General features: G+C 41.6%; 1 protein-coding gene across 10 annotated transcripts in view; it reads right to left on the bottom strand.

The window, feature by feature from the left end:
• col23a1a (collagen type XXIII alpha 1 chain a) overlaps nucleotides 1-11,728 on the bottom strand; it is a 143,298-nt gene that overhangs the window by 23,811 nt on the left and 107,759 nt on the right. For 6 of the 10 annotated variants that reach the window (XM_047802491.1, XM_047802492.1, XM_047802488.1 and 3 more), the window contains 6 exons: nucleotides 7,581-7,607; nucleotides 6,234-6,260; nucleotides 5,004-5,030; nucleotides 4,264-4,290; nucleotides 1,247-1,318; nucleotides 78-185 (listed from right to left, as the gene is read on the bottom strand). In XM_047802491.1, the coding sequence (XP_047658447.1) occupies nucleotides 78-185; nucleotides 1,247-1,318; nucleotides 4,264-4,290; nucleotides 5,004-5,030; nucleotides 6,234-6,260; nucleotides 7,581-7,607 (288 nt within the window). Of the gene's footprint in view, nucleotides 1-77; nucleotides 186-1,246; nucleotides 1,319-2,453; nucleotides 2,502-4,263; nucleotides 4,291-5,003; nucleotides 5,031-6,233; nucleotides 6,261-7,580; nucleotides 7,608-11,728 lie in introns of all 10 variants that reach the window. The other 4 variants (XM_047802493.1, XM_047802490.1, XM_047802496.1 and 1 more) reach the window with 2 other exon arrangements.

The raw sequence follows: 11,728 nt of genomic DNA, 5'->3' as shown, positions 1-11,728 counted from the left end.
GCTATGTGTGCCACCGTGACCCCCCATGTGGTCTCTTTACAGTAAAATCAAATAATTTTCTGAAACACATCACACACCTGTTCTCCAAGGGGACCTCGAGGTCCATCCTTCCCCGTGTTTCCAGGAGGACCTCTTGGTCCAGGGGGTCCGGGTGGGCCTGGAGGACCGGCCTGGCCTTGATCGCCCTGATGATGAGAGCAAAATGAATTTGTGAATGAAAAAAACATCAGCAAGTCAAGTTTATTCTCTCCTTATGGTTAAGATGCTTTTAACTTTAATAAACATTTACACACACGAGATTACCGACTAGCGCATGACATTACACGGTAAAGTTAGCAATATCTTACAATGATGAGCTAGAGTTGCACACAAGGGGCCTTATTTATCCTTTTCTTTTTTAAGAAAATATATCTAGAAATAATAATCTTGCCAATCATGTGTAAGGTGATAAGTATTGAAACACCTTATTCCACTAATGCAGCTCAGCCACTGCAGCATGTCACCTAGCATAAACACGCTAACTAGAAAAAGATAAAGAGAAGAGAAGAGAAAAGAAAAGAAGGGAAGATGAAAGAAGAGAAGGGAAGGGAAGAGAAAAGAAAAGAGAAAAGAGAAAAAGAGAAAAGAAGAGAAGATGAAAGAAGAGAAGAGAAGAAGAAAAAGAGAAAAGAAGAGAAGATGAAAGAGAAGAGAAAAGAGAAAAATGAAAAAAAGAAGAGAAAGGAAGAACAGATGAAAGAAGAGAAGAGAAGAGAGAGAGAGAGAGAGAGAGAGAGAGAGAGAGAGAGAGAGAGAGAGAGAGAGAAACTAAACAGGATAAAATATATAGGGAGACATTATAGTCTTATTTAGGGATTTGTTTTGATTTGATTGTCTTTCAAGTCATTAATATGAAATAATTATTAATTAATAAAATATAAAAATCATCTCCATCGATGTGATTTGAAGCCGAGGTTTACGTCAGTCGTTCGGCAGCGAGACGCAGGACGCAAATGTTTTTCTGGACAAACATTTCTCCATGTAACGCTCCTGCGTATAATTTACTCTGATTACTGTTTGTATCCAGTTTCATAAACGAGGCCCACTGTGTACACGCGTTGCTATTAATCACTGTTAGATTAAACTGGACAAAAACTACATAATGAAACCCATGGATTACAGGCACGTGCATGCAGTTAGCGATAGCGTGGAAGACGGCGCAGGTTGGAGCTGTAAGTAAACAGAGCATGCCTTTCACTCCTGCTACCTTCAGCATACGTCTCTGGAAAGTGGGCTGATCGGCAGAGATGAAGCCGTGATCATAGCGAGGAAAGACCATCTGAAGGAAGGAGAAGAGAAGAGAAGAGAAGAGAAGAGAAGAGAAGAGAAGAGAAGAGAAGAGAAAGACGGAAAAAGATGCACGTAAGAGAAGCGACCAGAAGAGAGGGCAGGAAAAAGAGATGAAGAAACCACAGACCATCCTCCACCCCGCCCCTCCGCGCACCGCCTCCCCTATTACACCCGCGCTCCTAGCTCGCCCCGCGCCCAGCCCGAGAAGAGCCCGCCGAGCGCGCCCGCACGCCGCTGACCGACGGCGACGAGCCCCGACGACGATGCCCGACAGAGAGGGGGGAGAGAACCCGCCGCGAATCCACCAGACAAGGACGAGAACGCCCACGGAGAGAAGCCCCAACATCGCCTCCACAGCGGAAGCGCGACCCCGACCCCGCTTCCCAAGAGCAAGGAGAGACAAGCGAATAGCAACAGACACGAGCCGCTGCAAGCGAGACGCGAAGAGGCCGCGCAAACACCGAGCCGGGCCGTCCCCGGAGCGACAGAAACACCCGCATCGCATAAACGCCACAGAGGCGCAAGACGACCTGATTAAACACGAGAATAGAAGAAAAATAAAAAGACTAAAGAGCCGCTCCGCAGCAAGAGCCGAGACGCAGCTGAAAGACCGCCGCGCCCCCTCGCCGCACCCGCACGGTCCCATCCGCTCAACCGAGAGAAGAACCACCCACCGCGCTCCCCCAGAGACAGACGAGCCCCGACGCCACAGACTTCCCACCGCGCCGCGGATCCGCCACCGCGCCGCGCAGCCGATCCGCTGCCCTCCTAAGCCCGCCGCTCCCCGCGCACCCCGTAGCCCACTCCGCTCTCCCCGAGCAGATGCCCGACCGCTCCTCTCCCCCCCGCGCACGCGCGAACAAGCGCCTCAGACCCCCAGCCGCAGCAGCCCAAAGCGACAGCGCACAGCTCCGCCACGCCTCACACTCGCAGACAGGGCTTGACCTACTCCCTCGCTCTCCGCGCCGCTCGTCCTCCCGCCACCCTCGCTGCGTTTCCTCCGTCGCGTGTAACTCCTTTCGGCCCACCCGGTGCCTTGAATCGGCGCACCTCGTGTGTCTCTTGCCTCTCTTTCCCCCCCAGCCCGTTTTTTTCCGAGAACGTGAATCAGAAAACAGACAAACCTTGATGGGGATCTGATTACTGAACAGGCCTGCGTGAGTGGCGTGACCCTGAGCAGAGACACGACCGACATCATCACAACACTGCCGTGTGACGCATTAGCAAAAAATACTCAACATTTCCTCATCATGAGCTGATGTACAGGGATCCATCATATCAGGGTTAAAGAGAGGGTTCTATATAATTATATAATCTATATAGTCTAATAATACTATATTAAAGAGAAGGATATATATATATATATATGGATGGCCTCAATAATGTGAAGTAAACAGTACAAAACTATATACGGGAAGTAGTCTAGACACTCGTCTGGACACTCGTCTGGACACTCGTCTAGACACTCGTCTAGACACTCGTCTGGACAAGCACCTGTTTCACTGTTGATCTACTTCTAACAGTGTTTAAGAGCGCAGAGACGACATTTTTTTGGATATGAGTCCAAAGCAACAGGAAGGTGGTGGAGCTTCCAGGCTTTGTCCGTTCATCGCAACACGGTCGCATATCGTTTTAAACTCAAGTCTTTTGGCTCGTCTCTGATTTATTGTGGAGCTCAAAGAGACGATTAAATCAGAATATCCCTCAAAACAACACAATTCTACAGACTTCAGATCTTCCACCTGCTCCATGATGTCCTGGACTGATCCAGGAGTACGTTCAGTCCGTCAGACTTTTATAATTCATCTGTACAACATCTCACTGTGCATCAATACACCTTCATCTGTACAGTTATTTAAATCTTTGTATTTTTTCTATAAATTATCTTAGTGTATGTAAGTCTCTATTTTTATTTAGTGAGCTGAGATAACGAGCCCAATTTCTCCCCGGGGGTTAATATAATATTCTGATTCTGATTAATAGTTTGTGTAACACACAAAATACCTTGTGTAAATTTTTATTTATTAGTTTTATTTTATTTATTAATTTTTATTTATTAGTGTTTATATATATATATATATATATAATGGTTAGAGTCTGACTCGTAACCCAAAGGTTGTGGGTTCCAGTCTCGGGCTGGCCATGACTGAGGTGCCCTTGAGCAAGGCACCGAACCCCCCCCCACCTGCTCCCCGAGCGCCGCAGCATAAATGGCTGCCGTCTGCTCCGGGTGTGTGTTCACAGTGTGTGTGTGTTCATTGCTGTGTGTGGATGGGTTAAATACAGAGAACGAATGCTGAGTATGGGTCACCGTACTTAGCCGTATGTCACGTCGCATCACTAAAAGTCACATACTTGGACTGCTTATTTTCTTCGACAAAGTCTTCTGCTTACGTTTCATTTATCATCCATACTTTCCCTCACAAACCTGCATTTTTCTCACACAAAGGGATTTCAGGATCTAGTCTTTAATTGATTGATAATTTCATGATAAACCTAAACCATGTACATCATGTGAACTGGCTATTTTCAAGCGGCGGTTGAAGACCTACTTATTCAGGAAACTAGCACTTCTTTCCTTATATTTTGCATTTTTAAATAAAAAAAAAACAAAAAACACAACCTTTGACACTTTTTCATTGAACAAATGTTTTAAACTCGTGGGTACTCGTAAGTATGTAACCTAGTGAGCCAGCAATAATGTAGTCAATGAGCATTAATGTAGTCAATGTTAGAGATTTAAGCACTTATATACGTCGCTCTGGATAAGGGCGTCTGCCAAATGCTGTAAATGTAAATGTAAATGTAATTCCATCATAATAATTATAAGAATTTGGATTCAAAACAATCGATTAAACTGGATATTATGATATTATAATATCAGCATAATATGATCAGAATGAGATCTGTTCACTAACAAGAATAAGAACTTACCCTTGGCCCAATCTCTCCTTGGTCACCCTTAAAAAAAAAACACACACACACACACACAAAAAAATGAATGATTATGAACATTCTGTTGTGTTTGTATTTCAATTCATCATCCTGATCCTCTAACGTCGTCACTTTCACAATAGCAAAGAGACGTGCAGATAAAAGCAGAAGGAAGTTTGTGCCATGGTTCATGGAAGACACTGATTAAGGCCAATCTCCTGTGGCTTTTTTCCAGAGATAATCAACAAAAATATTCCAAGCCTCGTTTTTGTTTATTGCGATTTTTTTAAGATGTGGTCCGACACCCGGTGTTCTTGTGTCCGTGTGCACGCACGGCAGCGCAGAGTAACCGCGTCACAGTTTGGAAAACATATGGTTGCTGTGAAGCACGAGAGAGAATTACCTTTCGGCACGACAGTGTCACGTGTAAGGAGAGGTTTACGCTTGTGGCTTAATCTGTATGGAGGATGCTACAAGAACGTTCGTAAAACATTCACAAGGTACTAATAAGGTTACAGAATTAACGATCCTGCTTGCTGCATGTTATACAAACACTTACATTAGGCAAGCAGTAGTGGTTCCCTTAACCAGGTTATAGTAACGTTGCAGGAACGTTCTTATATTTTATATACTGTAATTCTTACTCAATTCAAAACCTTCTGAGAAACAAAAGTTTAGAGAATGTAATGCTAACTGAAAATTGTTAAGTGTGTATGAAAAAAAAGCAAATGCTATGTTACCTTATCTCCTTTCGGTCCAGCTGGCCCCTGAGGACAGAAAAGGAGGGAGACAGATAAGCGATACTGATATATAGTTAGATCGTTTTAATGATCTCAGTTCTATAAAGCAAAAATAAATCAGCCGCAAAATTCTTGTACAACTTTGTGTATTTAGGAGAGAAAACAAATTAAAATAGTCAGAACAGAATACGAATCAGAGTCAAAATCAGAGTCATTATTAGACTCTGAAAAAGCATCAGAATCAGGACATGAGTCTCAGGACATTTCCTTAGATTTGGGAAGAGTCAAAATGTAGAATAGGAACGACTGCCAAAAGAATCAGAATTAACATCCTTAAAAAAAAGCATCCTAATTTTAATTGTGACGAGGCCAGGGCAGTCTAGGGCATTAGTGCATTTATTCATCCTTTATCTTTAGCAAGCACTTTATCCTGGACAGGGTGGAGATAGATTCGGAGCATGAGTAGAAACACACCCTGGGCACCACACACATGCCTTCAAACACATATGTGCAGTTTAGTGAAGCCGGAGAACCAGAAGGAAACTCGTGTCAAGCCGGGAACCCTTTAGCTGTGACCCAGCTGGGGAAATAGTCTGCACAGCTGCAGAGGAAATCAGAACACACAAAGCTACAGATGAGCAGAAGATGATCATCAGTTGCCTTCTCGCATTCAGACGATGTGCTGTGATGTAATCCCAAACCTACAGCCAATATATCACAGCCGGTTGAGATTCATGTTGAAACTCACGTGACAATCGATTGTGGTTTTTCTTTTGACAAAAACCCAAATCAAGATGACATCTCTTTCAAGCCTGAAGCATCAGATTAAATGTGTCTGGAGGAGCACAAGTGGTTTATGGTGCTATGTACTGTATGCCTCTTGGAAATAGAACATGAATCAGGGTTAGGACAAACTTTTCTTTCTTTTCTGTGTAATCCATCATTTCCATCTCAGGTTGTGGGATTCACTATACAGCTGATAAATAACCGGGGAAGACAGACATGTTGTGTAGACAGACGTCTCCACGAGAGGATAAAAAACACAGTCCTTCATTTACGCAGTACGGGGTAACAGCTACCAGATGGGTGTAGAGCCTCTGTATCGTAAATTCACATTCAAACTGCCCACTGGGTTCGACGGAGGTTAAAAGCAATCAAGTGGTGGCATGCGATAATGTATAGCTCACATCTCATACAGAGGAATAACAACAACAACAACAAAAAAAATACCTGACTTCCTTTTTGCCCAGGAGGACCCTTTTAGAGAGAAACAGACAGAAGATACATTTAAAGAAGAACAAAAACGTATGATAGCACTGATCTGATACATCACTAAATGTATTATCTTTAATATCAGAGTAAAGAAATAATATTTAGCATTGAATATCAAGTTAGTAAGATGCAACCTTACAATACCAACACAGCAAGTTACCAAAGCTGACAAAGATTTATTTATTAATTAAAGCATGACAAGCATTTTAATCGATCGCTTCCCACAGATGACAGACCATCATACGAAGCCCTGCTAGACGTATTAACTTCAAGTGAGTCTTAATTTCAAATTATCTGCAATTCTGTGTAAAAAAAAATCACATTTTCCCTGCAGAGCAAATCCAGAAGTCGCTAATGCTATTATTTGTACTTGTAAAGGCTGAAAGTCTTTTTTACACAAAACAATCCTTCAGGTATTACATCAGAGACGTTTAAAGGGTAAAAAGGTCATCTGGAGTGAAAAGGTTTTTAAAAATCTCAGTTGACATAACAGAATTAAACTGACTGACTAAATGAATTAAGCTAAGCTAGCAGTGCTGAACTCAAGTTAGCCAGCTTAGCAGTCACTTCATCTAATATTTTAATCTTATTTCTAAAGTAATAGCTACTAGATAGATAGATAGATAGATAGATAGATAGATAGATAGATAGATAGATAGATAGATAGATAGATAGATAGATAGAGGTGTTTTTGTTTTTTAAAAAGAGCCTGTAGCCAAGATTGCTTAGCTAACAAGTGTTAGCCTCACCTTTGCGAATTGATGGTTATTGTGTAAAAGAGTGAAACATAACTAACTGTATATACAAATATTGAGATACATTTCAAAAAATACATTACACCTGGGCGCAGATTTTTCTGTTTTTGCCAAAAGAATTAAATCTGGAGACAACTGGATAGCGATTAGCATGTTGCAATTAGTGTTGACCACAGTCGCGCCTCTTGTCTTTCATGTTTTATAAAGGTTGTGGAAAAAATGCTGTGGAAACTAGCTATCAATTAGCATGCTAGACAGGCTTAATGTCAATGTTTTACAGAATCTAAAACTATCCTGTTGTCAAAGTTTAAGGTACTGGAAATTATTGTTCGGCTGTTTAAGTCGGCCGAGCACATCACACGGCTTCCGTTTGTCTTAAACGTACAATAATTGAGACAAATCTAATCTCCCAACTGAACAGTTTTCCATCAGCATTTACTGTAATCCTGTCTCATATGAAACAGGAATCCTGCAATCCGTCTTTTTCTATACTCTCACACACATGCACACGTCATCCCGCTGTCAATCAAAGCCCGACACAGATACTCACGGGTTTACCGTCCAAGCCGAGAGGCCCCTGTGTGCAGAGAGAAGACAAGAAGAGAAATGAGCAGTTAGACAATGTGGCTTGGCCAAAAAGATGGGGCAATAAAGAACAAAGTGTAGATACAGCTGTAACAGAAGGTGCAGGATAATAAATCAGAGAAATGATAGGAGATAAAGTACAGCAAAAGGGGAGAACAGGATTTCAGTGTAAGCCCAGCATGATATCACTTCTTAATTTTATGGGTACGCTCGAAGACAAATGGTACCTCAAGTGCTCTCTGGATAGTTACAGGTATTCCACTTGGAACCCTCTTTAAAAAGGGAAATAAATTCAATAGGGTTAAGCCCGTAGGCATGCTAGCTGGAACCTTTTTTATAGTGTGTTGGTGAGCTGACTATTAGCAGGTGTTAAACATAAAAACATATAAAGTACAAAGAAATGGATCTGTGCCATGGCTGAAATCCCTACAACTTAAAAAAAAACTCCTCTTATATTAATGTCAAGGTTTAAGTATAAAAAAGTGTACAATTGGAAATACGCACTCTCTAATTATCAGCATCACTTACATGGGACTCATCACCGGTTTATATATCAACAAGGTCTTCCACATGGCTCTGGAGTCCCAATACTGTCAAGTCAATGGTTAGTCTAAGAGCAGGACTAGCTGAGCTGGGAGTCAAGAATAAGTCTTAAGGGAGTGGAGATCGAGTCCAAATAAAAGCAAAATCACATTCAGACCAAAAGACCATCAGATCCTATTTGATGCCAGGCCTTTACTTCAGTAAACTAGTTTTTAATGAAACCGATGCCCAAGACCAAGACAGAGCCAAGTACAAATTCCAGCAGGTATGAGAACATAAGTCTAACTAGAATGTACATTTCCTGAAGAAAATGTAAATGGTACTTGCATGTGGCAAATCTCGGCACTCGGTTGCTAGGGTGAAATTTTAGGAATTTCCCATTCAAGTCTATGGGACTTTTTGTCCGCTGTGTAAACATCGTTGGTTGGATCGCTTATAAAAGTCATAGCACAACTCTCCTCAATGAGCCGGTCCATTTGACACCTCATTCATGGGTCTAGGAAGTTTTGTCCGGAAGAAGAATATCTCAGTATGCAAGATAACAAGAATATAAGTCCATAAGTCCAAGTCCAAGATCTTTGGATAGCTCCCTGGCTTAAAATCATCTTTCACAGTTTATGTCACAATACTGGTTCACTGTTAAAAAAATCTTTGTGTACTTTTTCTGCACCAACGCAACCTCCATTGGACAAGAATTTTAAAAATCCCTCTGGACTTCAAAAGCTTCATGAGGCATGATGGTGAACATAGTAGAGTGTCTGAAGAAGCTTAGCAGAGATGTCCTTTGACCTGTGTGACCAGTATATTTATATTACATGGTCATTTTTTTAGTCCCTCGAGGTATGGCCTCTTGAATTTGGGAAACCAGGAGCAGAAGTGGGAAAAGCGAAAGGTGCTACACTATAATGACACCATAAACTCCGTTTCATGGGCCAAATGGTTGGCTGTGGGGTAAAAGGTAGTACTGATGAGAATCTGTGGTAGAAGGAGCTATAAATGTATTGTTAGTGTTATATACAATGGGGAGAAATAATACTTGGCATATTAACAAGTTGTGTTAATATGATACGTCCTTTCTTATTTGACCAAACCTCCTCTTCCCAGATAAGAAGTAGGTGGTAAGGATGGCGTGGTTTGGTCTTGAATGTAAATGTGTAAATGTGGTTCATGCATGTTTGTCTCAGTGTCAGGTCCATCTGGGAACATTTAAGTTGCCTGATTTCCCTGGTGGATAGTCATGATAAGCAGCCTTGGTGTGCACACCGAGGTCATGCCAGTCTTTCCGAAACAAAGACAAATGAATATCGAGCTCAGAAATGCAGATTGATTTATGATGTCTGACACAACATGACCTCCCAGAGGTGAGCTAAGCGGATGGGATACGTGTATGTGCTACTGGTGCGCTAGGCTTGGTTCGGTATTCATTTCAGCAGTGGCTCAGGAAGGCTCAAAAATATAATTTCATTGAAATCTTTTCTCTCTATAAATGATGAAGTTCATAATACCTCTAGGATACATTTAGAATTCTTAAATTGGTGAATGACTTGTGATCAAAGATTTTAGTGGATCAAGTAGGGGAAAAAATGGATCAAGAGGCTATGATGCATGACTTATGCTATAGGCTACTATATAGTAAATTTTAATAGTGTCTCTAAAACTCTACGTCGGTTTACAGCAAGAGATCGGAAAGATCAAAACAATTGCTTTAGACAGATCGAACGGACATTTCATAAAATTGCCACATCTTTTATAAAGAAAATTGGCTTTCGTTTAATAAGCACTTGGTACAATTTCAATAGGGCACTTTAAAGATACAGCCAATTTACAGTAGCTACATACTGTAGATACATTGCTAGCTACATAACAGCATAGATTATACTTGCTATTCACAGTTTGACATTGAAGTGAATTTCAGCTCATAGCAGAGTGATACTTAAGTATTACATCAAGTTACAAGTATCAAATGCTTATGAAAGCCAGATTTTAAATCACTCTCACTCTCACTCATTTTCTACCGCTTATCCGAACTTCTTGGGTCACGGGGAGCCTGTGTCTATCTCAGGCGTCATCAGGCATCGAGGCAGGATACACCCTGGACGGAGTGCCAACCCATCACAGGGCACACACTCTCTCATTCACTCATACACTACGGGCAATTTTCCAGAGAGGCCAATCAACCTACCATGCATGTCTTTGGACCAGGGGAGGAAAACGGAGTACCCGGAGGAAACCCCCGAGGCACGGGGAGAACATGCAAACTCCACACACACAAGGCGGAGGCGGGAATCGAACCCCTAACCCTGGAGGTGTGAGGCAAACATGCTAACTACTAAGCCACCGTGCCCCCCAGATTTTAAATCAAATCACAAAAAATATATATATATATTTATTTTTTTGTCTACAAAACATCCCAGATATCACTAGTGATTCCTAGTCCTAGTGCTGGTGTCTCAGTGGTGTAGAGGGTTTAAACATTTTCTGATCCTGTTCATTAACTAATTACCAAACCAACCAAAACTATCATACGAATGAAAATCCTGAAAAAACTGCCTTCCAGCCCCAAAAGCAAATTCCACCACTGATAGCAATCTATATTGAAGTACAAAATGTATTACTAAATTCAACCACAATCATGAATTTAAGAACAACAATGTGTTAATCCTCAACCCTGAACCATCTAAAGGCTTTGAAAACAACAAAGAACGGAGTCACGGCCAACCGCATCGTGTGGCTTTGTGGTTTAATATTGTTTGTCAGTCATGGGATACGATTATTTTGAACATTCCTGATTTCCAAAGATAAGACCACATCCCAGACTTTATTCTGTTTGAAGAAAATCAAAGAAACAGAAAGAAGAAAGTTCTGTCAAAAACCCACTGTTTTACTACACGTGTTCTAAAATGAGTATAAAATGGGGTTTAAATCACCAGTATAACCTCAAGAGGCAAGTCGAAGAGGAAAATAGAATAATTGCTTTTCTGTCTTCTGTTTATTGTTAGTGCTTAACTTTTTTTATTCTTTTGGAAATTACAAATGCAGTCCAGGGAAGGGTTTGGGACCTCAAGCATTCCAGCTGAAACTGGTCTTTGTTAAGGCCTCAAGAGCATAGGATTGGAAACCTGATTACACTGAGAGCACGACCCTGCCTTCAGCACAGCTCTGTACTTCCACTCAGCCTCGCTGTTTCTAATCTTTTAATCTACACCATGGGCCAAGAGTAAGGAAGAAGGCAATGATTTGTTGATAGCCAGCAACCAACACAGATACTTTATTGACATGTAGTCATGTGGAACCTAGGAAAATGGTCATGTCCCCATGGCCACCATACTGTATCTCCACCAATCAGGCTCTTGCCGGTCCATGATACACGTATTTCTCTCTATTGGTGAATCTAGTGTTGGGGTGTAATGTTGATTCTAATATAATTTCAATCGAGACCTGTAAATATCGCCATCGTTCATAGGAAAGCATTAATTGGCTGTTTTCCACATATACTGTATGATCTCATAGAAGTCCACGATTGGCTATTGTTGCTGTGGTCGATACGGAAAAAAAGAGAATGCTGCTTCC

Source organism: Tachysurus fulvidraco, chromosome 17 (genome assembly GCF_022655615.1).
Source record: "Tachysurus fulvidraco isolate hzauxx_2018 chromosome 17, HZAU_PFXX_2.0, whole genome shotgun sequence".
NCBI lineage: Eukaryota > Metazoa > Chordata > Actinopteri > Siluriformes > Bagridae > Tachysurus > Tachysurus fulvidraco.
This window is presented reverse-complemented; position numbering and strand designations above follow the sequence as displayed.